The 26,472-nt window shown below is 42.6% G+C and overlaps 1 protein-coding gene across 7 annotated transcripts in view; it reads right to left on the reverse strand.

Annotated features, from left to right (window-relative positions):
* LOC139759050 (uncharacterized) overlaps positions 1-26,472 on the reverse strand; it is a 176,247-nt gene that overhangs the window by 52,478 nt on the left and 97,297 nt on the right. For all 7 annotated transcript variants that reach the window (XM_071680961.1, XM_071680960.1, XM_071680962.1 and 4 more), the window contains one exon: positions 10,650-10,749. In XM_071680961.1, the coding sequence (XP_071537062.1) occupies positions 10,650-10,749 (100 nt within the window). The remainder of the gene's footprint in view (positions 1-10,649; positions 10,750-26,472) is intronic.

Consider the following 26,472-nt stretch of genomic DNA (forward strand, 5'->3'; position numbering starts at 1 on the left):
CATGCAAGGAATAGAGTGAATTGGAACGATGTGGTACAGGGGTCGATGTGCTGTCAATGGAATGAACCAGGGCATGTGAAGCGTCTGGGGTAAACCATATAAAGTGTTGTGGGGCCTGGATGTGGAAAGGGAGCTGTGGTTTTGGTGCATTACACATGACAGCTAGAGACTGAGTGTGAATGAATGTGGCCTTTGTTGTGTTTTCCTAGCTCTACCTCACACACATGCAGGGGGAGGGGGGTGCCATTTCATGTATGTGCAGCAGGGTGACGGCGGGAATGGATGAAGGCAGCATGTATCAATATGTACATGTGTAGATATGTATATGCCTGTGTATGTATATGTTGAAATGTGTAGGTATGTATATGTGTGTGTGTGAGCACTTTTGTATATACATGTGTATGTTGGTGGGTTGAGCCATTCTTTTGTCTGTTTCCTTGCCCTACCTCGCTAATGTGGGAGACAGCGACAAAGTATAATAAATAAATAAAATTTATATGTTTTAGATATCTGGGAGGAGATTTAGCTGTGGATGGAACCATGAAAGCAGAAGTGAGTCACAGGGTGGGGGAAGGAGTGAAGGTTCTGACAGCATTGAAGAATGTGTGGAAGGTGAGAACGTCATCTGAGAGAGCAAAAATGGGTATGTTTGAAGGAATAGTGGTTCCAACAATGTTATAAGGGACACACCAGCTGATTCTTTCAGCTGTATATTTTGCAGAAAATGAATCATGAAAATGAAAATGGCTCATACAAGATTATGTTTGTATTACACAGTTAACGAATTTTAAACACAAGTAGAAATTGATTTCAATTAACTTTTTTTTTATCTAGTGACATGGCACAGTAAATCTAACCAAATCTAAACTAACCTGTCTCAGCCTAACTAATTCACCTTTTCAGATAAATCTTAATTAAATTGGAATGCAGAAAGATTGCTACTGTTGTGGATTACATTGACAAGAATTATTTATTATGATATGACTATACAATTGAGAAACATCATAAGCCAATATTCCTGTTTCATGATAAGAGAAGTGGACCAGGCAGTATGATACAGTGGTTAAATTGATGAAAACTACTATTGACGTTTGTGTAAATAAATTATACATTTCCCTTTTCCATAGCCAGAGGTTGAACCATTATGTGACATTCATTTTTCATTTCATTTCAAGCTAGAAGTTTCAGTTTTCTAAATTATTTCGTACATTTTTCATATGTATATATACGTATGTGTGTATGTGTGCATATGTATGTAGTTAGTGAGAGGACAAGAGCAAGGGAAGGAGTAGCAATACTCCTGAAACAGGAGTTGTGGGAGTATGTGATAGAATGTAAGAAAGTAAATTCTCGATTAATATGGGTAAAATTGAAAGTTGATGGAGAGAGGTGGGTGATTATTGGTGCATATGCACCTGGGCATGAGAAGAAAGATCATGAGAGGCAAGTGTTTTGGGAACAGCTAAATGAGTGTGTTAGCGGTTTTGATGCACGAGACCGGGTTATAGTGATGGGTGATTTGAATGCAAAGGTGAGTAATGTGGCAGTTGAGGGAATAATTGGTATGCATGGGGTGTTCAGTGTTGTAAATGGAAATGGTGAAGAGCTTGTAGATTTATGTGCTGAAAAAGGACTGATGATTGGGAATACCTGGTTTAAAAAGCGAGATATACATAAGTATACTTATGTAAGTAGGAGAGATGGCCAGAGAGCGTTATTGGATTACGTGTTAATTGACAGGCTTGCGAAAGAGAGACTTTTGGATGTCAATGTGCTGAGAGGTGCAACTGGAGGGATGTCTGATCATTATCTTGTGGAGGCTAAGGTGAAGATTAGTATGGGTTTACAGAAAAGAAGAGTGAATGTTGGGGTGAAGAAGGTGGTGAGAGTAAGTGAGCTTGGGAAGGAGACCTGTGTGAAGAAGTATCAGGAGAGACTGTGTACAGAATGGAAAAAGGTGAGAACAATGGAAGTAAGGGGAGTGGGGGAGGAATGGGATGTATTTAGGGAATCAGTGATGGATTGCGCAAAAGATGCTTGTGGCATGAGAAGAGTGGGAGGTGGGCTGTTTAGAAAGGGTAGTGAGTGGTGGGATGAAGAAGTAAGAGTATTAGTGAAAGAGAAGAGAGAGGCATTTGGATGATTTTTGCAGGGAAAAAATGCAATTGAGTGGGAGAAGTATAAAAGAAAGAGACAGGAGGTCAAGAGAAAGGTGCAAGAGGTGAAAAAAAGGGCAAATGAGAGTTGGGGTGAGAGACTATCAGTAAATTTTAGGGAGAATAAAAAGATGTTCTGGAAGGAGGTAAATAGGGTGCGTAAGACAAGGGAGCAAATGGGAACTTCAGTGAAGGGCGTAAATGGGGAGGTGATAACAAGTAGTGGTGATGTGAGAAGGAGATGGAATGAGTATTTTGAAGGTTTGTTGAATGTGTCTGATGACAGAGTGGCAGATATAGGGTGTTTGGGTCGAGGTGGTGTGCAAAGTAAGAGGGTTAGGGAAAATGATTTGGTAAACAGAGAAGAGGTAGTAAAAGCTTTGCGGAAGATGAAAGCCGGCAAGGCAGCAGGTTTGGATGGTATTGCAGTGGAATTTATTAAAAAAGGGGGTGACTATATTGTTGACTGGTTGGTAAGGTTATTTAATGTATGTATGACTCATGGTGAGGTGCCTGAGGATTGGCGGAATGCGTGCATAGTGCCATTGTACAAAGGCAAAGGGGATAAGAGTGAGTGCCCAAATTACAGAGGTATAAGTTTGTTGAGTATTCCTGGTAAATTATATGGGAGGGTATTGATTGAGAGGGTGAAGGCATGTACAGAGCATCAGATTGGGGAAGAGCAGTGTGGTTTCAGAAGTGGTAGAGGATGTGTGGATCAGGTGTTTGCTTTGAAGAATGTATGTGAGAAATACTTAGAAAAGCAAATGGATTTGTATGTAGCATTTATGGATCTGGAGAAGGCATATGATAGAGTTGATAGAGATGCTCTGTGGAAGGTATTAAGAATATATGGTGTGGGAGGCAAGTTGTTAGAAGCAGTGAAAAGTTTTTATCGAGGATGTAAGGCATGTGTACGTGTAGGAAGAGAGGAAAGTGATTGGTTCTCAGTGAATGTAGGTTTGCGGCAGGGGTGTGTGATGTCTCTATGGTTGTTTAATATGTTTATGGATGGGGTTGTTAGGGAGGTAAATGCAAGAGTCTTGGAAAAAGGGGCAAGTATGAAGTCTGTTGGGGATGAGAGAGCTTTGGAAGTGAGTCAGTTGTTGTTCGCTGATGATACAGCGCTGGTGGCGGATTCATGTGAGAAACTGCAGAAGCTGGTGACGGAGTTTGGTAAAGTGTGTGGAAGAAGAAAGTTAAGAGTAAATGTGAATAAGAGCAAGGTTATTAGGTACAGTAGGGTTGAGGGTCAAGTCAATTGGGAGGTGAGTTTGAATGGAGAAAAACTGGAGGAAGTGAAGTGTTTTAGATATCTGGGAGTGGATCTGTCAGCGGATGGAACCATGGAAGCGGAAGTGGATCATAGGGTGGGGGAGGGGGCGAAAATTTTGGGAGCCTTGAAGAATGTGTGGAAGTCGAGAACATTATCCCGGAAAGCAAAAATGGGTATGTTTGAAGGAATAGTGGTTCCAACAATGTTGTATGGTTGCGAGGCGTGGGCTATGGATAGAGTTGTGCGCAGGAGGATGGATGTGCTGGAAATGAGATGTTTGAGGACAATGTGTGGTGTGAGGTGGTTTGATCGAGTAAGTAACGTAAAGGTAAGAGAGATGTGTGGAAATAAAAAGAGCGTGGTTGAGAGAGCAGAAGAGGGTGTTTTGAAATGGTTTGGGCACATGGAGAGAATGAGTGAGGAAAGATTGACCAAGAGGATATATGTGTCGGAGGTGGAGGGAACGAGGAGAAGAGGGAGACCAAATTGGAGGTGGAAAGATGGAGTGAAAAGGATTTTGTGTGATCGGGGCCTGAACATGCAGGAGGGTGAAAGGAGGGCAAGGAATAGAGTGAATTGGAGCGATGTGGTATACAGGGGTTGACGTGCTGTCAGTGGATTGAATCGGGGCATGTGAAGCGTCCGGGGTAAACCATGGAAAGCTGTGTAGGTATGTATATTTGCGTGTGTGGACGTGTGTATGTACATGTGTATGGGGGGGGTTGGGCCATTTCTTTCGTCTGTTTCCTTGCGCTACCTCGCAAACGCGGGAGACAGCGACAAAGTATAAAAAAAAAAAAATAAAAATAAAAATATATATATATATATATATATATATATATATATATATATATATATATATATATATATATATATATTATCCCTGGGGATTGGGGTGAAAGAATACTTCCTATGCATTCCTCACGTGTCGTAGGAGGCGGCTAGAAGGGACAGGAGCGGGGGGCCAGAAATCCTCCCCTCCTTGTATTTTTTAACTTTCTAAAATGGGAAACAAAAGAAGGAGTCACGCGGGGAGTGCTCATCCTCCTCGAAGGCTCAGACTGGGGTGTCTAAATGTGTGTGGATGTAACCAAGATGTGAAAAAAGGAGAGATAGGTAGTATGTTTGAGGAAAGGAACCTGGATGTTTTGGCTCTGAGTGAAACGAAGCTCAAGGGTAAAGGGGAAGAGTGGTTTGGGAATGTCTTGGGAGTAAAGTCAGGGGTTAGTGAGAGGACAAGAGCAAGGGAAGGAGTAGCACTACTCCTGAAACATGAGTTGTGGGAGTATGTGATAGAATGTAAGAAAGTAAATTCTCGATTAATATGGGTAAAACTGAAAGTTGATGGAGAGAGATGGGTGATTATTGGTGCATATGCACCTGGGCATGAGAAGAAAGATCATGAGAGGCAAGTGTTTTGGGAGCAGCTGAATGAGTGTGTTAGTGGTTTTGATGCACAAGACTGGGTTATAGTGATGGGTGATTTGAATGCAAAGGTGAGTAATGTTGCAGTTGAGGGAATAATTGGTATACATGGGGTGTTCAGTGTTGTAAATAGAAATGGTGAAGAGCTTGTAGATTTATGTGCTGAAAAAGGACTGGTGATTGGGAATACCTGGTTTAAAAAGTGAGATATACATAAGTATATGTATGTAAGTAGGAGAGATGGCCAGAGAGCGTTATTGGATTACGTGTTGATTGACAGGCACGCGAAAGAGAGACTTTTGGATGTTAATGTGCTGAGAGGTGCAACTGGAGGGATGTCTGATCATTATCTTGTGGAGGCTAGGGTGAAGATTTGTATGGGTTTTCAGAAAAGAAGAGTGAATATTGGGGTGAAGAGGGTGGTGAGAGTAAGTGAGCTTGGGAAGGAGACTTGCGTGAGGAAGTACCAGGAGAGACTGAGTACAGAATGGAAAAAGGTGAGAACAATGGAAGTAAGGGGAGTAGGGGAGGAATGGGATGTATTTAGGGAATCAGTGATGGATTGCGCAAAAGATGCTTGTGGCATGAGAAGAGTGGGAGGTGGGTTGATTAGAAAGGGTAGTGAGTGGTGGGATGAAGAAGTAAGATTATTAGTGAAAGAGAAGAGAGAGGCATTTGGACAATTTTTGCAGGGAAAAAATGCAATTGAGTGGGAGATGTATAAAAGAAAGAGACAGGAGGTCAAGAGAAAGGTGCAAGAGGTGAAAAAGAGGGCAAATGAGAGTTGGGGTGAGAGAGTATCATTAAATTTTTGGGAGAATAAGAAGATGTTCTGGAAGGAGGTAAATAAAGTGCGTAAGACAAGGGAGCAAATGGGAACTTCAGTGAAGGGCGCTAATGGGGAGGTGATAACAAGTAGTGGTGATGTGAGAAGGAGATATGGAGTGAGTATTTTGAAGGTTTGTTGAATGTGTTTGATGATAGATTGGCAGATATAGGGTGTTTTGGTCGAGGTGGTGTGCAAGTTGAGAGGTTAGGGAAAATGATTTGGTAAACAGAGAAGAGGTAGTAAAAGCTTTGCGGATGATGAAAGCCGGCAAGGCAGCAGGTTTGGATGGTATTGCAGTGGAATCTATTAAAAATGGGGGTGACTGTATTGTTGACTGGTTGGTAAGGTTATTTAAAGTATGTATGAATCATGGTGAGGTGCCTGAGGATTGGCAGAATGCATGCATAGTGCCATTGTACAAAGGCAAAGGGGATAAGAGTGAGTGCTCAAATTACAGAGGTATAAGTTTGTTGAGTATTCCTGGTAAATTATATGGGAGGGTATTGATTGAGAGGGTGAAGGCATGTACAGAGCATCAGATTGGGGAAGAGCAGTGCGGTTTCAGAAGTGGTAGAGGATGTGTGGATCAGGTGTTTGCTTTGAAGAATGTATGTGAGAAATACTTAGAAAAGCAAATGGATTTGTATGTAGCATTTATGGATCTGGAGAAGGCATATGATAGAGTTGATAGAGATGCTCTGAGGAAGGTATTAAGAATATATGGTGTGGGAGGCAAGTTGTTAGAAGCAGTGAAAAGTTTTTATCGAGGATGTAAGGCATGTGTACGTGTAGGAGGAGAGGAAAGTGATTGGTTCTCAGTGAATGTAGGTTTGCGGCAGGGGTGTGTGATGTCTCCATGGCTGTTTAATTTGTTTATGGATGGGGTTGTTAGGGAGGTGAATGCAAGAGTTTTGGAAAGAGGGGCAAGTATGAAGTCTGTTGGGGATGAGAGAGCTTGGGAAGTGAGTCAGTTGTTGTTCGCTGATGATACAGCGCTGGTGGCTGATTCATGTGAGAAACTGCAGAAGCTGGTGACTGAGTTTGGTAAAGTGTGTGAAAGAAGAAGGTTAAGAGTAAATGTGAATAAGAGCAAGGTTATTAGGTACAGTAGGGTTGAGGGTCAAGTCAATTGGGAGGTAAGTTTGAATGGAGAAAAACTGGAGGAAGTAAAGTGTCTTAGATATCTGGGAGTGGATATGGCAGCGGATGGAACCATGGAAGCGGAAGTGAATCATAGGGTGGGGGAGGGGGCGAAAATCCTGGGAGCCTTGAAGAATGTGTGGAAGTCGAGAACATTATCTCGGAAAGCAAAAATGGGTATGTTTGAAGGAATAGTGGTTCCAACAATGTTGTATGGTTGCGAGGCGTGGGCTATGGATAGAGTTGTGCGCAGGAGGGTGGATGTGCTGGAAATGAGATGTTTGAGGACAATGTGTGGTGTGAGGTGGTTTGATCGAGTAAGTAATGTAAGGGTAAGAGAGATGTGTGGAAATAAAAAGAGCATGGTTGAGAGAGCAGAAGAGGGTGTTTTGAAATGTTTTGGGCACATGGAGAGAATGAGTGAGGAAAGATTGACCAAGAGGATATATGTGTCCGAGGTGGAGGTAACGAGGAGAAGTGGGAGACCAAATTGGAGGTGGAAAGATGGAGTGAAAAAGATTTTGTGTGATCGGGGCCTGAACATGCAGGAGGGTGAAAGGAGGGCAAGGAATAGAGTGAATTGGATCGATGTGGTATACCGGGGTTGACGTGCTGTCAGTGGATTGAATCAGGGCATGTGAAGCGTCTGGGGTAAACCATGGAAAGTTGTGTGGGGCCTGGATGTGGAAAGGGAGCTGTGGTTTCGGGCATTATTGCATGACAGCTAGAGACTGAGTGTGAACGAATGGGGCCTTTGTTGTCTTTTCCTAGTGCTACCTCGCACACATGAGGGGGGAGGGGGATGGCATTCCATGTGTGGCGAGGTGGCAATGGGAATGAATAAAGGCAGACAGTGTGAATTGTGTGCATTGGTATATATGTATGTGTCTGTGTGTGTATATATATATGTGTACATTGAAATGTACAGGTATGTATATTTGCGTGTTTGGACGTGTGTGTGTGTATACATTGTGTATGGGGGTGGGTTGGGCCATTTCTTTTGTCTGTTTCCTTGCGCTGCCTCGCAAACGCGGGAGACAGCGACAAAGCAAAATAAATAAATAATAACTATACACCTAAATTACCTTCGGCCCCTTGGTAAGAGAGCTGGGCATTTATTGTAAATTTTTTAAAAATAACTTTTAGCATTTTCATGATAAAAACCTAATTTTTCATTATGACATGAATACCAAGAAAGAGGCAGGAGGTCAAGAGAAAGGTGCAAGAGGTGAAAAAGAGGGCAAATGTGAGTTGGGGTGAGAGAGTATCATTAAATTTCCGGGAGAATAAAAAGATGTTTTGGAAGGAGGTAAATAAAGTGCGTAAGACAAGGGAGCAAATGGGAACTTCAGTGAAGGGGGCTAATGGGGAAATGATAACAAGTAGTGGTGATGTGAGAAGATGGAGTGAGTATTTTGAAGGTTTGTTGAATGTGTTTGATGATAGAGTGGCAGATATAGGGTGTTTTGTTCGAGGTGGTGTGCAAAGTGAGAGGGTTAGGGAAAATGATTTGGTAAAGAGAGAAGATGTAGTAAAAGCTTTACGGAAGATGAAAGCCGGCAAAGCAGCAGGTTTGGATGGCATTGCAGTGGAATTTATTAAAAAAGGGGGTGACTGTATTGTTGACTGGTTGGTAAGGTTATTTAACGTATGTATGACTCATGGTGAGGTGCCTGAGGATTGGCGGAATGCTTGCATGGTGCCATTGTACAAAGGCAAAGGGGATAAGAGTGAGTGCTCAAATTACAGAGGTATAAGTTTGTTGAGTATTCCTGGTAAATTATATGGGAGGGTATTGATTGAGAGGGTGAAGGCATGTACAGAGCATCAGATTGGGGAAGAGCAGTGTGGTTTCAGAAGTGGTAGAGGATGTGTGGATCAGGTGTTTGCTTTGAAGAATGTATGCGAGAAATACATAGAAAAACAAATGGATTTGTATGTAGCATTTATGGATCTGGAGAAGGCATATGATAGAGTTGATAGAGATGCTCTGTGGAAGGTATTAAGAATATATGGTGTGGGAGGCAAGTTGTTAGAAGCAGTGAAAAGTTTGTATCGAGGATGTAAGGCATGTGTACGTGTAGGAAGAGAGGAAAGCGATTGGTTCTCAGTGAATGTAGGTTTGTGGCAGGGGTGTGTGATGTCTCCATGGTTGTTTAATTTGTTTATGGATGGGGTTGTTAGGGAGGTGAATGCAAGTGTTTTGGAAAGAGGGGCAAGTATGCAGTCTGTTGTGGATGAGAGAGCTTGGGAAGTGAGTCAGTTGTTGTTCACTGATGATACAGCGCTGGTGGCTAATTCATGTAAGAAACTGCAGAAGCTGGTGACTGAGTTTGGTAAAGTGTGTGAAAGAAGAAAGTTAAGAGTAAATGTGAATAAGAGCAAGGTTATTAGGTACAGTAGGGTTGAGGGTCAAGTAAATTGGGAGGTAAGTTTGAATGGAGAAAAGCTGGAGGAAGTGAAGTGTTTTAGATATCTGGGAGTGGATCTGGCAGCGGATGGAACCATGGAAGCGGAAGTGACTCATAGGGTGGGGGAGGGGGCGAAAATTCTGGGGGCCTTGAAGAATGTTTGGAAGTCGAGAACATTATCTCGGAAAGCAAAAATGGGTATGTTTGAAGGAATAGTGGTTCCAACAATGTTGTATGGTTGCGAGGCGTGGGCTATGGATAGAGTTGTGCGCAGGAGGGTGGATGTGCTGGAAATGAGATGCTTGAGGACAATATGTGGTGTGAGGTGGTTTGATCGAGTAAGTAATGTAAGGGTGAGAGAGATGTGTGGAAATAAAAAGAGTGTCGTTGAGAGAGCAGAAGAGGGTGTTTTGAAATGGTTTGGTCACATGGAGAGAATGAGTGGGGAAAGATTGACCAAGAGGATATGTGTGTCAGAGGTGGAGGGAACGAGGGGAAGTGGGAGACCAAATTGGAGGTGGAAAGATGGAGTGAAAAAGATTTTGAGTGATCGGGGCCTGAACATGCAGGAGGGTGAAAGGCGTGCAGGGAATATAGTGAATTGGAACGATGTGGTGTACCGGGGTCAACGTGCTGTCAATGGATTGAACCAGGGCATGTGAAGCGTCTGGGGTAAACCATGCAAAGTGTGTGGGGCCTGGATGTGGAAAGGGAGCTGATGTTTCGGTGCATTATTACATGACAGCTAGAGACTGAGTGTGAACGAATGGGGCCTTTGGTGTTTTTCCTAGCACTACCTCGCACACATGAGGGGGAGGGGGTTGTTATTCCATGTGTGGCGAGGTGGCGATGGGAACAAATAAAGGCAGACAGTATTAATTATGTACATGCGTATATATGTATGTGTCTGTGTGTGTATATATATGTGTACATTGAGATGTATAGGTATGTATATTGTGCGTGTGTGGACATGTATGTATATACATGTGTATGTGGGCGGGTTGGACCATTCTTTCGTCTGTTTCCTTGCGATACCTCGCTAACGCGGGAGACAGCGACAAAGGAAAATAAATAAATAAATAGAAAATAATGAATACCAAGAAACTTTGCTGCCTGATAGGGAAACCTCATTTTTTTTGAGTTGACATTGTATTGAAAAAAAAAGTTCACAATAGTCTCTTTATTTTTTGATGACAAAATTATACTTACTCAGAATGACCTTGCAATCTGATGCACTCAAATTATTCAAAAGCATTATCCTTTATTAAACCTTAATAAACCTCATTTAAGTTATAATTTTCTCTAACAGAGATATATACAGAGCTATAAATGATTTCTCTTGTTTTAGAAAATGCATAAACATTATCTACAGTTCACACAAACATATAATGAGTGCTGCATGTCTTCCTCACCTTCAATTACAGTAGGGCCAAGTGAGTGAGCATAAATCCCTGCAGGTGTGGCATATGGTTGATAATGGTGACACCATGGTTGTATGTAAGGTGGTTCACTCTGGAAAAGTTAAATGCCTGTGACCAAAAGACAAAGTATCTCAAAAAGAAAATTTTTTCTTGAACTTACATTAGGTTTACATTTTCCTTGAATGTAGTTTGGATTTGTCAGTAATGTGCTTAGTGAAGGCTCTGTACACAAAATGATCACAAAAATATAATTTAATGGAGTGGAAGAAGTAAAACAACTTTCTTGATTTTACCTGTTCATTACATTGAACAATATACGGTTTCAAACTAAACTGTTTTCATAAATTACCTTTTCCTATTTCTCTATTCACTATGTGTTTTACTAACTTCCAGTCCTATGTTTTAGTTAACTATAAATACTTTCTTTGTTCTTAGTTGTGAAGACTACCTTAATTCACTTATTTCTTACAGTAGTTGGTAACTACTTGTCAGTCATTGCATAATTTAATAATGCCCTTTAACTCTTGACATCCCTCACGCATACTCGTATATATTTTTTTTATTCTATTTATCATACTTTGTTGCTGTCTCCCGCGTTAGCGAGGTAGCGCAAGGAAACAGACGAGAGAATGGCCCAACTCGCCTATATACACATGTACATGCATACACATCCACACATGCACATATGTTCTAGTTAACTATAAATACTTTCTTTGTTCTTAGTTGTGAAGACTACCTTAATTCACTTATTTCTTACAGTAGTTGGTAACTACTTGTCAGTCATTGCATAATTTAATAATGCCCTTTAACTCTTGACATCCCTCACGCATACTCGTATATATTTTTTTTATTCTATTTATCATACTTTGTTGCTGTCTCCCGCGTTAGCGAGGTAGCGCAAGGAAACAGACGAGAGAATGGCCCAACTCGCCTATATACACATGTACATGCATACACATCCACACATGCACATATACATACCTATACATCTCAATGTATACATATATATACACACACAGACATATACATATATACACATGTACATAAATCATACTGTTTGCCCTTATTCATTCCCATCGCCAACCTGCCACACATGAAATACCAACCCCATCCCCCCAAATGTGGGCAATGTGGCACTAGGAAAAGACAACAAAGACTACATTCATTCACACTCAGTCTCTAGTTGTAGTGTATAATGCACTGAAACCACAGCTCCCTTTCCACATCCAGGCCCCACAGAACTTTCCATGGTTTACCTCAGATGCTTCACATGCCCTGGTTCAATCCATTGACAGCACATCGACCCTGGTAAACCATATTCACTCTATTCCTTGCACGCCTTTCATCCTCCTGCATGTTCAGGCCCCGATCACTCAAAATCTTTTTCACTCCATCTTTCCACCTCCAATTTGGTCTCCCACTTCTTGTTCCCTCCACCTCTGACATATATATCCTCGTTGTTAATCTTTCCTCACTCATTCTCTCCATGTGACCAAACCATTTCAAAACACCCTCTTCTGCTCTCTCAACCACACTCTTTGTATTACCACACATCTCTCTTACCCTTTCTTTACTTACTCGATCAAACCACCTCACACCACGTATTGTCTTCAAGCATCTCATTTCCAGCACATCCACCCTCCTCTGCATAACTCTATCTATAGCCCACGCCTCACAACCATATAATTATTGGAACTACTATTCCTTCACACATACCCATTTTCGCTTTCCAAGATTACATTCTCGACTTCCACAGATTCTTCAACGCTCCTAGAACTTTCGCCTCCTTCCCCACCCTATGATTCACTTCTGCTTCCATGGTTCCATCCGCTGCCAAATCCACTCCCAGAGAAGAGGTAGTAAAAGCTTTGCGGAAGATGAAAGCTGGCAAGGCAGCAGGTTTTGATGGTATTGCAGTGGAATTTATTAAAAAAGGGGGTGACTGTATTGTTGACTGGTTGGTAACGTTATTTAATGTATGTATGACTCATGGTGAGGTGCATAAGGATTGGCGGAATGCTTGCATAGTGCCATTGTACAAAGGCAAAGGGGATAAGAATGAGTGCTCAAATTACAGAGGTATAAGTTTGTTGAGTATTCCTGGTAAATTATATGGGAGGGTATTGATTGAGAGGGTGAAGGCATGTACAGAACATCAGATTCGGGAAGAGCAGTGTAGTTTCAGAAGTGGTAGAGGATGTGTGGATCAGGTGTTTGCTTTGAAGAATTATTTATATTTATTATACTTTGTCGCTGTCTCCCGCGTTTGCGAGGTAGCACAAGGAAACAGACGAAAGAAATGGCCCAACCCCCCCCATACACATGTATGTACATACGTCCACACACGCAAATATACATACCTACACAGCTTTCCATGGTTTACCCCAGACGCTTCACATGCCTTGATTCAATCCACTGACAGCACGTCAACCCCGGTATACCACATCGTTCCAATTCACTCTATTCCTTGCCCTCCTTTCACCCTCCTGCATGTTCAGAGCCCGATCACACAAAATCTTTTTCACTCCATCTTTCCACCTCCAATTTGGTCTCCCTCTTCTCCTCGTTCCCTCCACCTCCGACACATATATCCTCTTGGTCAATCTTTCCTCACTCATCCTCTCCATGTGCCCAAACCACTTCAAAACACCCTCTTCTGCTCTCTCAACCACACTCTTTTTATTTCCACACATCTCTCTTACCCTTACATTACTCACTCGATCAAACCACCTCACACCACACATTGTCCTCAAACATCTCATTTCCAGCACATCCATCCTCCTGCGCACAACTCTATCCATAGCCCACACCTCGCAACCATACAACATTGTTGGAACCACTATTCCTTCAAACATACCCATTTTTGCTTTCCGAGATAATGTTCTCGACTTCCACACATTCTTCAAGGCCCTCAGAATTTTCGCCCCCTCCCCCACCCTATGATCCACTTCCGCTTCCATGGTTCCATCCGCTGCCAGATCCACTCCCAGATATCTAAAACACTTCACTTCCTCCAGTTTTTCTCCATTCAAACTCACCTCCCAATTGACTTGACCCTCAACCCTACTGTACCTAATAACCTTGCTCTTATTCACATTTACTCTTAACTTTCTTCTTCCACACACTTTACCAAACTCAGTCACCAGCTTCTGCAGTTTCTCACATGAATCAGCCACCAGCGCTGTATCATCAGCGAACAACAACTGACTCACTTCCCAAGCTCTCTCATCCCCAACAGACTTCATACTTGCCCCTCTTTCCAAAACTCTTGCATTTACCTCCCTAACAACCCCATCCATAAACAAATTAAACAACCATGGAGACATCACACACCCCTGCCGCAAACCTACATTCACCGAGAACCAATCACTCTCCTCTCTTCCTACACATACACATGCCTTACATCCTCGATAAAAACTTTTCACTGCTTCTAACAACTTTCCTCCCACACCATATATTCTTAATACCTTCCACAGAGCATCTCTATCAACTCTATCATATGCCTTCTCCAGATCCATAAATGCTACATACAAATCCATTTGCTTTTCTAAGTATTTCTCACATACATTCTTCAAAGCAAACACCTGATCCACACATCCTCTACCACTTCTGAAACCACACTGCTCTTCCCCAATCTGATGCTCTGTACATGCCTTCACCCTCTCAATCAATACCCTCCCATATAATTTACCAGGAATACTCAACAAACTTATACCTCTGTAATTTGAGCACTCACTCTTATCCCCTTTGCCTTTGTACAATGGCACTATGCACGCATTCTGCCAATCCTCAGGCACCTCACCATGAGTCATACATACATTAAATAACCTTACCAACCAGTCAACAATACAGTCACCCCCTTTTTTAATAAATTCCACTGCAATACCATCCAAACCTGCTACCTTGCCGGCTTTCATCTTCCGCAAAGCTTTCACTACCTCTTCTCTGTTTACCAAATCATTTTCCCCAACCCTCTCACTTTGCACACCACCTCGACCAAAACACCCTATATCTGCCACTCTATCATCAAACACATTCAACAAACCTTCAAAATACTCACTCCATCTCCTTCTCACATCACCACTACTTGTTATCACCTCCCCATTTGCGCCCTTCACTGAAGTTCCCATTTGCTCCCTTGTCTTACGCACTTTATTTACCTCCTTCCAGAACATCTTTTTATTCTCCCTAAAATTTAATGATACTCTCTCACCCCAACTCTCATTTGCCCTTTTTTTCACCTCTTGCACCTTTCTATTGACCTGTCTCTTTCTTTTATACATCTCCCACTCAATTGCATTTTTTCCCTGCAAAAATCGTCCAAATGCCTCTCTCTTCTCTTTCACTAATACTCTTACTTCTTCATCCGACCACTCACTACCCTTTCTAATCAACCCACCTCCCACTCTTCTCATGCCACAAGCATCTTTTGCGCAATCCATCACTGATTCCCTAAATACATCCCATTCCTCCCCCACTCCCCTTACTTCCATTGTTCTCACGTTTTTCCATTCTGTACTCAGTCTCTCCTGGTACTTCCTCACACAGGTCTCCTTCCCAAGCTCACTTACTCTCGCCACCCTCTTCACTCCAACATTCACTCTTCTTTTCTGAAAACCCATACAAATCTTCACCTTCGCCTCCACAAGATAATGATCAGACATCCCTCCAGTTGCACCTCTCAGCACATTAACATCCAAAAGTCTCTCTTTCGCACGCCTGTCAATTAACACGTAATCCAATAACGCTCTCTGGCCATCTCTCCTACTTACATAAGTATACTTATGTATATCTCGCTTTTTAAACCAGGTATTCCCAATCATCAGTCCTTTTTCAGCACATAAATCTACAAGCTCTTCACCATTTCCATTTACAACACTGAACACCCTATGTATACCAATTATTCCCTCAACTGCCACATTACTCATCTTTGCATTCAAATCACCCATCACTATAACCCGGTCTCGTGCATCAATACCACTAACACACTCATTCAGCTGCTCCCAAAACACTTGCCTCTCATGATCTTTCTTCTCATGCCCAGGTGCATATGCACCAATAATCACCCACCTCTCTCCATCAACTTTCAGTTTTACCCATATTAATCGAGAATTTACTTTCTTACATTCTATCACATACTCCCACAACTCCTGTTTCAGGAGTATTGCTACTCCTTCCCTTGCTCTTGTCCTCTCACTAACCCCTGACTTTACTCCCCAGACATTCCCAAACCACTCTTCCCCTTTACCCTTGAGCTTCGTTTCACTCAGAGCCAAAACATCCAGGTTCCTTTCCTCAAACATACTACCTATCTCTCCTTTTTTCACATCTTGGTTACATCCACACACATTTAGGCACCCCAATCTGAGCCTTCGAGGAGGATGAGCACTCCCCGCGTGACTCCTTCTTCTGTTTCCCATTTTAGAAAGTTAATACAAGGAGGGGAGGATTTCTGGCCCCCTGCTCCCGTCCCCTCTAGTCGCTTTCTACGACACGCGAGGAATACGTGGGAAATATTCTTTCACCCCTATCCCCAGGGATAATATACATATATATATACATATACACATACACACACATACACATACATACGCACATATACACACACACACACATACATATATATACATATGAAAAATGTAAGAAACAATTTAGAAAACTGAAACTTCTAGCTTGAAATGAATGAAAAAATGACTGTCACATAATGGTTCAACCTCTGGCTATGGAAAAAGGAAATGTATAATTTATTTACACAAACGTCAATAGCAGTTCTCATCAATTTAACCACTGTATCAATAAGCTTTGAAGAATGTATGTGAGAAATACTTAGAAAAGCAAATCGATTTGTATGTAGCATTTATGGATCTGGAGAAGGCATATGATAGAGTTGATAAAGATGCTCTGTGGAAGGTAAGTTGTTAGAAGCAGTGAAAAGTTTTTATCGAGGATGTAAGGCATGTGTACGTGTAGAAAGAAAAGAGGAAAGTGATTGGTTCTCAGTGAATGTAGGTTTGCGGCAGGGGTGTGTGATGTCTCCATGGTTGTTTAATTTGTTTATGGATAGGGCTGGTAGGGAGGTGATACCAAGACTTTTGGAAAGAGGGGCAAGTATGCATTCTGTTGTGGATTAGAGAGCTTGGGAAGTGAGTCAGTTGTTGTTCGCTGATGATACAGCGCTGGTGGCTGATTCATGTGAGAAACTGCAGAAGCTGGTGACTGAGTTTGGTAAAGTGTGTGAAAGAAGAAGTCTGATAGTAAATGTGAATAAGAGCAAGGTTATTAGGTGCATTAGGGTTGAAGGTCAAGTCAATTGGAATGTATGTTTGAATGGAGAAAAACTGGAGGAAATGAAGTGTTTTAGATATCTGGGAGTGGATTTGGCAGCGGATGGAAGCATGGAAGCGAAAGTGAATCATAGAGTGATGGAGGGGGTGAAAATTCTGGGAGTGTTGAAGAATGTGTGGAAGTCGAGAACATTCTCAGAAAGCATAAATGGGTATGTTTGAAGGAATAGTGGTTCCAACAATGTTATATGGTTGCGAGGCGTGAGCTATGGATAGAGTTGTGCAGAGGAGAGTGGATGTGCTGGAAATGAGATGTTTGAAGACAATATGTGGTGTGAGGTGGTTTGATCAAGTAAGTAATGATAGGGTAAGAGAGATGTGTGGTAATAAAAAGAGTGTGGTTGAGAGAGCAGAAGAGGGTGTTTTGAAATGGTTTGGTCACATGGAGAGAATGAATGAGGAAAGATTGACCAAGAGGATATATGTGTCAGAGGTGGAGGGAACGAGGAGAAGTGGGAGACCAAATTGGAGGTGGAAAGATGGAGTGAAAAAGATTTTGAGTGATCGGGGCCTGAACTTGCAGGAGGGTGAAAGGCATGCAAGGAATAGAGTGACTTAGAACGATGTGGTATACTGGGGTCGAGGTGCTGTCAATGGATTGAACCAGGGCATGTGAAGCATCTGGGGTAAACCATGGAAAGTTCTGTGGGGCCTGGATGTGGAAAGGGAGCTGTGGTTTCAGTGCATTATTACATGACAGCTAGAGACTGAGTGTGAACGAATGTGGCCTTTGTTTGTCTTTTCCTAGCACTACCTCGCACACATGAGGGGGGAGGGGGTTTTTATTTCATGTGTGGCGGGGTGGCGATGGGAATGAATAAAGGCAGATAGTATGAATTATGTACATGTGTATATATGTATATGTCTGTGTTTGTATGTATACGTTGAGATGTATAGGTATGTATATTTGCGTGTGTGGACGTGTATGTATATACATGTGTATGTGGGTGGGTTGTACCATTATTTCGTCTCTTTCATTGCGCTACCTCGATAACGCAGTTGTTTAATTTGTTTATGGATGGGGTTGTTAGGGAGGTGAATGGAAGAGTTTTGGAGAGAGGGGCAAGTATGAAGTCTGTTGTGGATGAGAGAGCTTGGGAAGTGAGTCAGTTGTTGTTCGCTGATGATACAGCGCTGGTGGCTTGTTCGTGTGAGAAACTGCAGAAGCTGGTGACTGAGTTTGGTGAAGTGTGTGAAAGAAGAAATATGAGAGTAAATGTGAATAAGAGCAAGGTTATTAGATACAGTAGGGTTGAGGGACAAGTCAACTGGGAGGTAAATTTGAATGGAGAAAAACTGGAGGAAGTGACGTGTTTTAGATATCTGGGAGTGGATTTGGCAGCAGATGGAACCATGGAAGCGGAAGTGAATCATAGGGTGGGGGAGGGGCGACTGTTCTGGAGTGTTGAAGAATGTGTGGAAGTCGAGAACATTATCTCGGAAAGCAAAAATGGGTATGTTTGAAGGAATAGTGGTTCCAACAATGTTGTATGGTTGCGAGGCGTGGGCTATGGATAGAGTTGTGCGCAGGAGGATGGATGTGCTGGAAATGAGATGTTTGAGGACAATGAATGGTGTGAGGTGGTTTGATCGAGTAAGTAACGTAAGGGTAAGAGAGTGGTGTGGAAATAAAAAGAGCGTGGTTGAGAGAGCAGAAGAGGGTGTTTTGAAATGGTTTGGGCACATGGAGAGAATGAGTGAGGAAAGATTGACCAAGAGGATATATGTGTCGGAGGTGGAGGGAACGAGGAGAAGAGGGAGACCAAATTGAAGGTGGAAAGATGGAGTGAAAAAGATTTTGAGTGATTGGGGCCTGAACATGCAGGAGGGTGAAATGCTTGCATGAAATAGAGTGAATTGGAACGATGTGGTATACCAGGGTCAACGTGCTGTCAGTGGATTGAACCAGGGCATGTGAAGTTTCTGGGGTAAACCATGGAAAGTTCTGTGGGGCCTGGATGTGGAAAGGGAGCTGTGGTTTCAGTGCATTATTACAAGACAGCTGGAGACTGAGTGTGAACGAATGTGGCCTTTGTTGTCTTCTCCTAGCGCTACCTCGCGCACATTTGGGGGAAGGGGGTTTTTATTTCATGTGTGGCGGGGTGGCGATGGGAATGAATAAAGGCAGACTATGAATTATATACATGTGTATATATGTATATGTCTGTGTGTGTATATATATATGTATATGTTGAGATGTATGGGTATGTATATTTGCGTGTGTGGGCGTGTATGTATATACATGTGTATGTGGGTGGGTTGCGCCATTTATCTCAGACACTTCACTTTCCCTGGTTCAATCCATTGACAGCACGTCGACCCCGGCATACCACATCGTTCCAATTCACTCTATTCCTTGCCCGCCTTTCACCCTCCTGCATGTTCAGGCCCCGATCACTTAAAATCTTTTTCACTCCATCTTTCCACCTCCAATTTGGTCTCCCACTTCTCCTCGTTCCCTCCACCTCAGCACATATATTCTCTTGGTCAGTCTTTCCACAATCGTTCTCTCCATGTGACCAAACCATTTCAAAACACCCTTTTCTGCTCTCTCAACCACACTCTTGTTATTACCACACAACTTTTTACCCTATTATTACTTACTCGATCAAACCATCTCACACCACATATTGTCCTCAAACATCTCATTTCCAGCACATCCACCCTCCTGCGCACAACTCTATCCATAGCCCACACCTCGCAACCATACAACATTGTTGGAACCACTATTCCTTCAAACATACCCATTTTAGCTTTTCAAGATAATATTCTTGACTTCCAAACATTCTTCAACTCTCCCAGAATTTTTGCCCCCTCCCCCACACTATGATTCACTTCTGCTTCCATGGTTCCATCCGCTGCCAAATCCACTACCAAATATCTAAAACACTTCACTTCCTCCAGTTTTTCTCCATTCAAACTTACCTCCCAGTTGACTTGACCCTCAACCCTACTGTACCTAATAACCTTGCTCTTATTCACATTTACTCTCAACTTTCTTCTTTCACACACTTTACCAAACTCAGTCACCAGCTTCTGCAGTTTCTCACATGTATCAGCTACCAGCGCTGTATCATCAGCGAACAACAACTGACTCACTTCCCAAGCTCTCTCATCCACAACAGACTTCATACTTGCCCCTCTTTCCAAAACTCTTGCATTCACCTCCTTAACAACCCCATCGATACACAAATTGAACAACCATGGAGACATCATACATCCCTGCCACAAACCTACATTCACTGAGAACCAATCACTTTCCTCTCTTCCTACACGTACACATGCCTTACACCCTCGATAAAAACTTTTCACTGCTTCTAACAACTTGCCTTCCACACCATATATTCTTAAAACCTTCCACAGAGCATCTCTGTCAACTCTATCATATGCCTTCTCCAGATCCATAAATGCTACATACAAATCCATTTGCTTTTCTAAGTATTTCTCACATACATTCTTCAAAGCAAACACCTGATCCACACATCCTCTACCACTTCTGAAACCACACTGCTCTTCCCCAATTTGATGCTCTGTACATGTTTTCACCCTCTCAATCAATACCCTCCCATATAATATACCAGGAATACTCAACAAACTTATACCTCTGTAATTTGAGCACTCACTCTTATCCCCTTTGCCTTTGTACAATGGCACTATGCAAGCATTCCGCCAATCCTCAGGCACCTCACCATGAATCATACATACATTAAATAACCTTACCAACCAGTCAACAACACAGTCACCACCTTTTTTAATAAATTCCACTGCAATACTATCCAAACCTGCTGCCTTGCCAGCTTTCATATTCCACAAAGCTTTTATTACCTCTTCTCTGTTTACCAAAGCATTTTCCCTAACCCTCTCACTCTGCACACCACCTCGACCAAATCACCCTATATCTGCCACTCTACCATCAAACACACTCAATAAACCTTCAAAATACTAACTCCATCTCCTCACATCACCACTACTTGTTATCACCTCCCCATTTGCCCCCCTTCACTGAAGTTCCCATTGATTCCCTTGTCTTACGCACTTTATTTACCTCCTTCCAAAACATCTTTTTCTTCTCCCTAAAATTTAATGATACTCTCTCACCCCAACTCTCATTTGCCCTCTTTTTCATGTCTTGCACTTATCTCTTGACCTCCTGCCTCTTTCTTTTATACATCTCCCACTCATTTGCATTATTTCCCTGCAAAAATCGTCCAAATGCCTCTCTCTTCTCTTTCACTAATAATCTTACTTCTTCATCCCACCACTCACTACCCTTTCTAATCTGCCCACCTCCCACGATTCTCATGCCACAAGCATCTTTTGTGCAAGCCATTACTGCTTCTCTAAATACATCCCATTCCTCCCTGACTCGCCTTACCTCCTTTGTTCCTACCTTTTTCCATTCTGTACTCAGTTTCTCCTGGTACTGCCTCACACAAGTCTCCTTCCCAAGCTCACTTACTCTCACCACTCTCTTCACCCCAACATTCTTCTTTTCTGAAAACCTCTACAAATCTTCACCTTCGCCTCCTCAAGATAATGATCTGACATCCCTCCAGTTGCACCTCTCAGTACATTAACATCCAAAAGTCTCTCTTTCGCGCGCCTATCAATTAACACGTAATCCAGTAACACTCTCTGGCCATCGCTCCTACTTACATACGTATACTTATGTATATCTCTCTTTTTAAACCAGGTATTCCCAATCACCAGTCCTTTTTCAGCACATAAATCTACAAGCTCCTCACCATTTCCATTTACAACACTGAACACCCCATGCATACCAATCAATTATTCCCTCAACTGCCACATTACTCACCTTTGCATTCAAATCACTCATTACTATAACCCGGTCTTGTGCATCAAAACCACTAACACTCATTCAGCTGCTCCCAAAACACTTGCCTCTCATGATCTTTGTTCTCATGCCCAGGTGTATATGCACCAATAATCACCCAACTCTCTCCATCAGCTTTCAGTTTTACCCATATCAATCTAGAGTTTACTTTCTTACACTCTATCACATACTCCCACCACTCCTGTTTCAGGAGTAGTGCTGCTCCTTCCCTTGCTCTTGTCCTCTCACTAACCCCTGACTTTACTCCCAAGACATTCCCTAACCACTCTTCCCCTTTACCCTTGAGATTCGTTTCACTTAGAGCCAAAACATCCAGGTTCCTTTCCTCAAACATACTACCTATCTCTCCTTTTTTGTCATCTTGGTTACATCCACACACATTTAGACCCCCCAATCTGAGCCTTCGAGGAGGATGAGCACTCCCCACGTGACTCCTTCTTCTGTTTCCCCTTTTAGAAAGTTAAAATACAAGGAGGGGAGGGTTTCCAGCCCCCCGCTGGAGAGGGGAGATAGAATACTTCCCACGCATTCCTCACGTGTCATAGAGGGTGAGTAAAGGGGACAGGAGCGAGGGGCTGGAAACCCTCCGCTCCTTGTATTTTAACTTTCTAAAAGGGGAAACAGAATGAGTCACACGGGGAGTGCTCATCCTCCTCGAAGGCTCAGATTGGGGTGTCTAAATGTGTGTGGATGACAAAAAAGGAGAGATAGGTAGTGTGTTTGAGGAAAGGAACCTGGATGTTTTGGCTCTGAGTGAAACGAAGCTCAATGGTAAAGGGGAAGAGTGGTTTGGGAATGTCTTGGGAGTAAAGTCAGGGGTTAGTGAGAGGACAAGAGCAAGGGTAGGAGCAGCACTACTCCTGAAACAGGAGTGGTGGGAGTATGTGATAGAGTGTAAGAAAGTAAACTCTAGATTGTTATGGGTAAAACTGAAAGTGGATGGAGAGAGATGGGTGATAACTGGTGCATATGCACCTGGGCATGAGAAGAAAGATCATGAGAGGCAAGTGTTTTGGGAGCAGCTGAGTGAGTGTGTTCGTAGTTTTGATGCACGAGACCGGGTTATAGTGATGGGTGATTTGAATGCAAAGGTGAGTAATGTGGCAGTTGAGGGAATAATTGGTGTACATGGGGTGTTCAGTGTTGTAAATGGAAATGGTAAAGAGCTTGTAGATTTATGTGCTGAAAAAGGACTGGTGATTGGGAATACCTGGTTTAAAAAGAGAGATATACATAAGTATATGTATGTAAGTAGGAGAGATGGCCAGAGAGCGTTATTGGATTACATGTTAATTGATAGGTGCGCGAGAGACTTTTGGATGTTAATGTGCTGAGAAGTGCAACTGGAGGGATGTCTGATCATTATCTTGTGGAGGTGAAGGTGAAGATTTGTAGAGGCTTTCAGAAAAGAAGAGAGAATGTTGGGGTGAAGAGAATGGTGAGAGTAAGTGAGCTTGGGAAGGAGACTTGTGTGAGGAAGTACCAGGAGAGACTGAGTACAGAATGGAAAAAGGTGAGAACAAAGGACACAAGGGGAATGTGCGGGGAATGGGATGTATTTAGGGAAGCAGTGATGGCTTGCGCAAAAGATGCTTGTGGCATGAGAAGCGTAGGAGGTGGGTTGATTAGAAAGGGTAGTGAGTAATGGGATGAAGAAGCAAGATTGTCAGTGAAAGAGAAGAGAGAGGCATTTGGACGATTTTTGCAGGTAAATAATGCAAATGACTGGGAGATGTATAAAAGAAAGAGGCAGGAGGTCAAGAGAAAGTGCAAGAGGTGAAAAAGAGGGCAAATGAGAGTTGGGGTGAGAGAGTATCAATTAATTTTAGGTAGAATAAAAAGATGTTTTGGAAAGAGGTAAATAAAGTGTGTAAGACAGGGGAATCAATGGGAACTTCAGTGAAGGGGGCTAATGAGGAGTGATAACAAGTAGTGGTGATGTGAGGAGATGGAGTGAGCATTTTGAAGGTTTGTTGAATGTGTTTGATGATAGAGTGTTAGATATAGGGTATTTTGGTCGAGATGGTGTGCAAAGTGATAGGGTTAGGGAGAATGATTTGGTAAACAGAGAAGAGGTAGTAAAAGCTTTGTGGAAGATGAAAGCCAGGAAGGCAGCGGGTTTGGATGGTATTGCAGTGGAATTTATTAAAAGAAGGGGGTGACTGTATTGTTGACTGGTTGATAAGGTTATTTAATGTATGTTTGACTCATGGTGAGATTCCTGAGGATTGGCGGAATGCTTGCATAGTGCCATTGTACAAAGGCAAAGGGGATAAAAGTGAGGGCTCAAATTACAGAGGTATAAGTTTGTTTAGTAGTCCTGGGAAATTATATGGGAGGGTATTGATTGAGAAGGTGAAGGTATGTACAGAGCATCAGATTCGGGAAGAGCAGTGTGGTTTCAGAAGTGGTAGAGGATGTGTGGATCAGGTGTTTGCTTTGAAGAATGTATGTGAGAAATACTTAGAAAAGCAAATGATTTGTATGTAGTTTTTATGGATCTGGAGAAGGCTTATCATAGAGTTGATAGAGTTGCTCTGTGGAAGGTATTAAGAATATATGGTGTGGGAGGCAAGTTGTTAGAAGCAGTGAAAAGTTTTTATCGAGGATGTAAGGCATGTGTACGTGTAGGAAGAGAGGAAAGTAATTGGTTCTCAGTGAATGCAGGGGTGTGTGATGTCTCCATGGTGTGTTTAATATGTGTGTGGATGGGGTTGTTAGGGAGGTGAATGCAAGAGTTTTGGAAAGAGGGGCAAGTATGCAGTCTGTTGTGGATGAGAAAGCTTGGGAAGTGAGTCCGTTGTTGTTTGCTGATGATACAGCACTTGTGGCTGATTCGTGTGAGAAACTGCAGAAGCTGGTGACTGAGTTTGGTAAAGTGTGTGAAAGAAGAAAGCTGAGAGTAAACGTGAATAAGAGCAAGGTTATTAGGTACATTAGGGTTGAGGGACAAGTCCATTGGGAGGTAAGTTTGAATGGAGAAAAACTGGAGGAAGTGAAGTGTTTTAGATATCTGGGAGTGGATTTGGCAGTATATGGAACCATGGAAGCGGAAGTGAATCATAGGGTGGGGGAGGGGGTGAAAGTTCTGGGAGCATTGAAGAATGTGTGGAAGTTGAGAACATTCTCTCGGAAAGCAAAAATGGGTATGTTTGAAGGAATAGTGGTTCTAACAATGTTATATGGTTGCGAGGTGTGGGCTATAGATATAGTTGTGCGGCGGAGGGTGGATGTGTTGGAAATGAGATGTTTGAGGACAATATGTGGTGCGAGGTGGTTTGATCGAGTAAGTAATAATAGGGTAAGAGAGATGTGTGGTAATAAAAAGAGTGTGGTTGAGAGAACAGAAGAGAATGTTTTGAAATGGTTTGGTCACATGGAGAGAATGAGTGAGAAAAGATTGACCAAGAGGATATAGGTGTCAGAGGTGGAGGGAACGAGGAGAAGTGAGAGACCAAATTTGAGGTGGAAAAATGGAGTGAAAAAGATTTTGAATGATTGGGGCCTGAACATGCAGGAGAGTGAAAGGCGTGCAACGAATAGAGTGAATTAGAACGATGTGGTATACCAGGGTCGACGTGCTGTCAATGGATTGATCCAGAGCATGTGAAGCGTCTTAGGTAAACCATGGAAATTTTTGTGGGGCCTGGATGTGGAAAGGGAGCTGGGTTTCGGTGCATTATTACATGACAGCTAGAGACTGAATGTGAGCGAATATGGCCTTTGTTGTCTTTTCCTAGCACTACCTCACACATATGAGGGGGAGGTGGTTTTTATTTCATGTGTGGCGGGGTGGCGATGGGAATGAATAAAGGCAGACAGTATGAATTATGTACATGTGTATATATGTATATGTCTGTGTGTGTATATATATGTGTACGTTGAGATGTATAGGTATGTATATTTGCGTGTGTGGACGTGTATGTATATACATGTGTATGTGGGTGGGTTGGGCCATTCTTTCATCTGTTTCCTTGCACTACCTCGCTAATGCGGGAGACAGGGACAAAGGCAAATAAAATAGAATAAAATATATATCCCTGGGGATAGGGGAGAAATAATACTTCCCACGCATTCCTAACATGTCGTAGAAGGTAACTAAATGGGACGGGAGCGGGCTGCTGGAAACCATCCTCTCCTTGTATATTAACTTTCTAAATGGGGAAACAGAAGAAGGAGTCACACGAGGAGAGCTCATCCTCCTCGAAGGCTCAGATTGGGGTGTTTAAATGTGTGTGGATGTAACCAAGATGAGAAAAAAGGAGAGATAGGTGGTATGTTTGAGGAAAGGAACCTGGATGTTTTGGCAAGTGAAACGAAGCTCAAGGGTAAAGGGGAAGAGTGGTTTGGGAATGTCTTGGGAGTAAAGTCAGGGGTTACTGAAAGGACAAGAGCAAGGGAAGGAGTAGCACTGCTCCTGAAACAGGAGTGGTGGGAGTATGTGAAAGAGTGTAAGAAAGTAAACTCTAGATTGGTATGGGTAAAACTGAAAGTGGATGGAGAGATGGGTGAATATTGGTGTATTGGGAGCAGCTGAGTGAGTGTGTTAGTAGTTTTGATGCACGAGACCAGGTTATAGTGATGGGTGATTTGAATGCAAAGGTGAGTAATGTGG

The sequence above is a fragment of the Panulirus ornatus genome, chromosome 32 (assembly GCF_036320965.1).
Source record: "Panulirus ornatus isolate Po-2019 chromosome 32, ASM3632096v1, whole genome shotgun sequence".
In the NCBI taxonomy this organism is placed as follows: domain Eukaryota; kingdom Metazoa; phylum Arthropoda; class Malacostraca; order Decapoda; family Palinuridae; genus Panulirus; species Panulirus ornatus.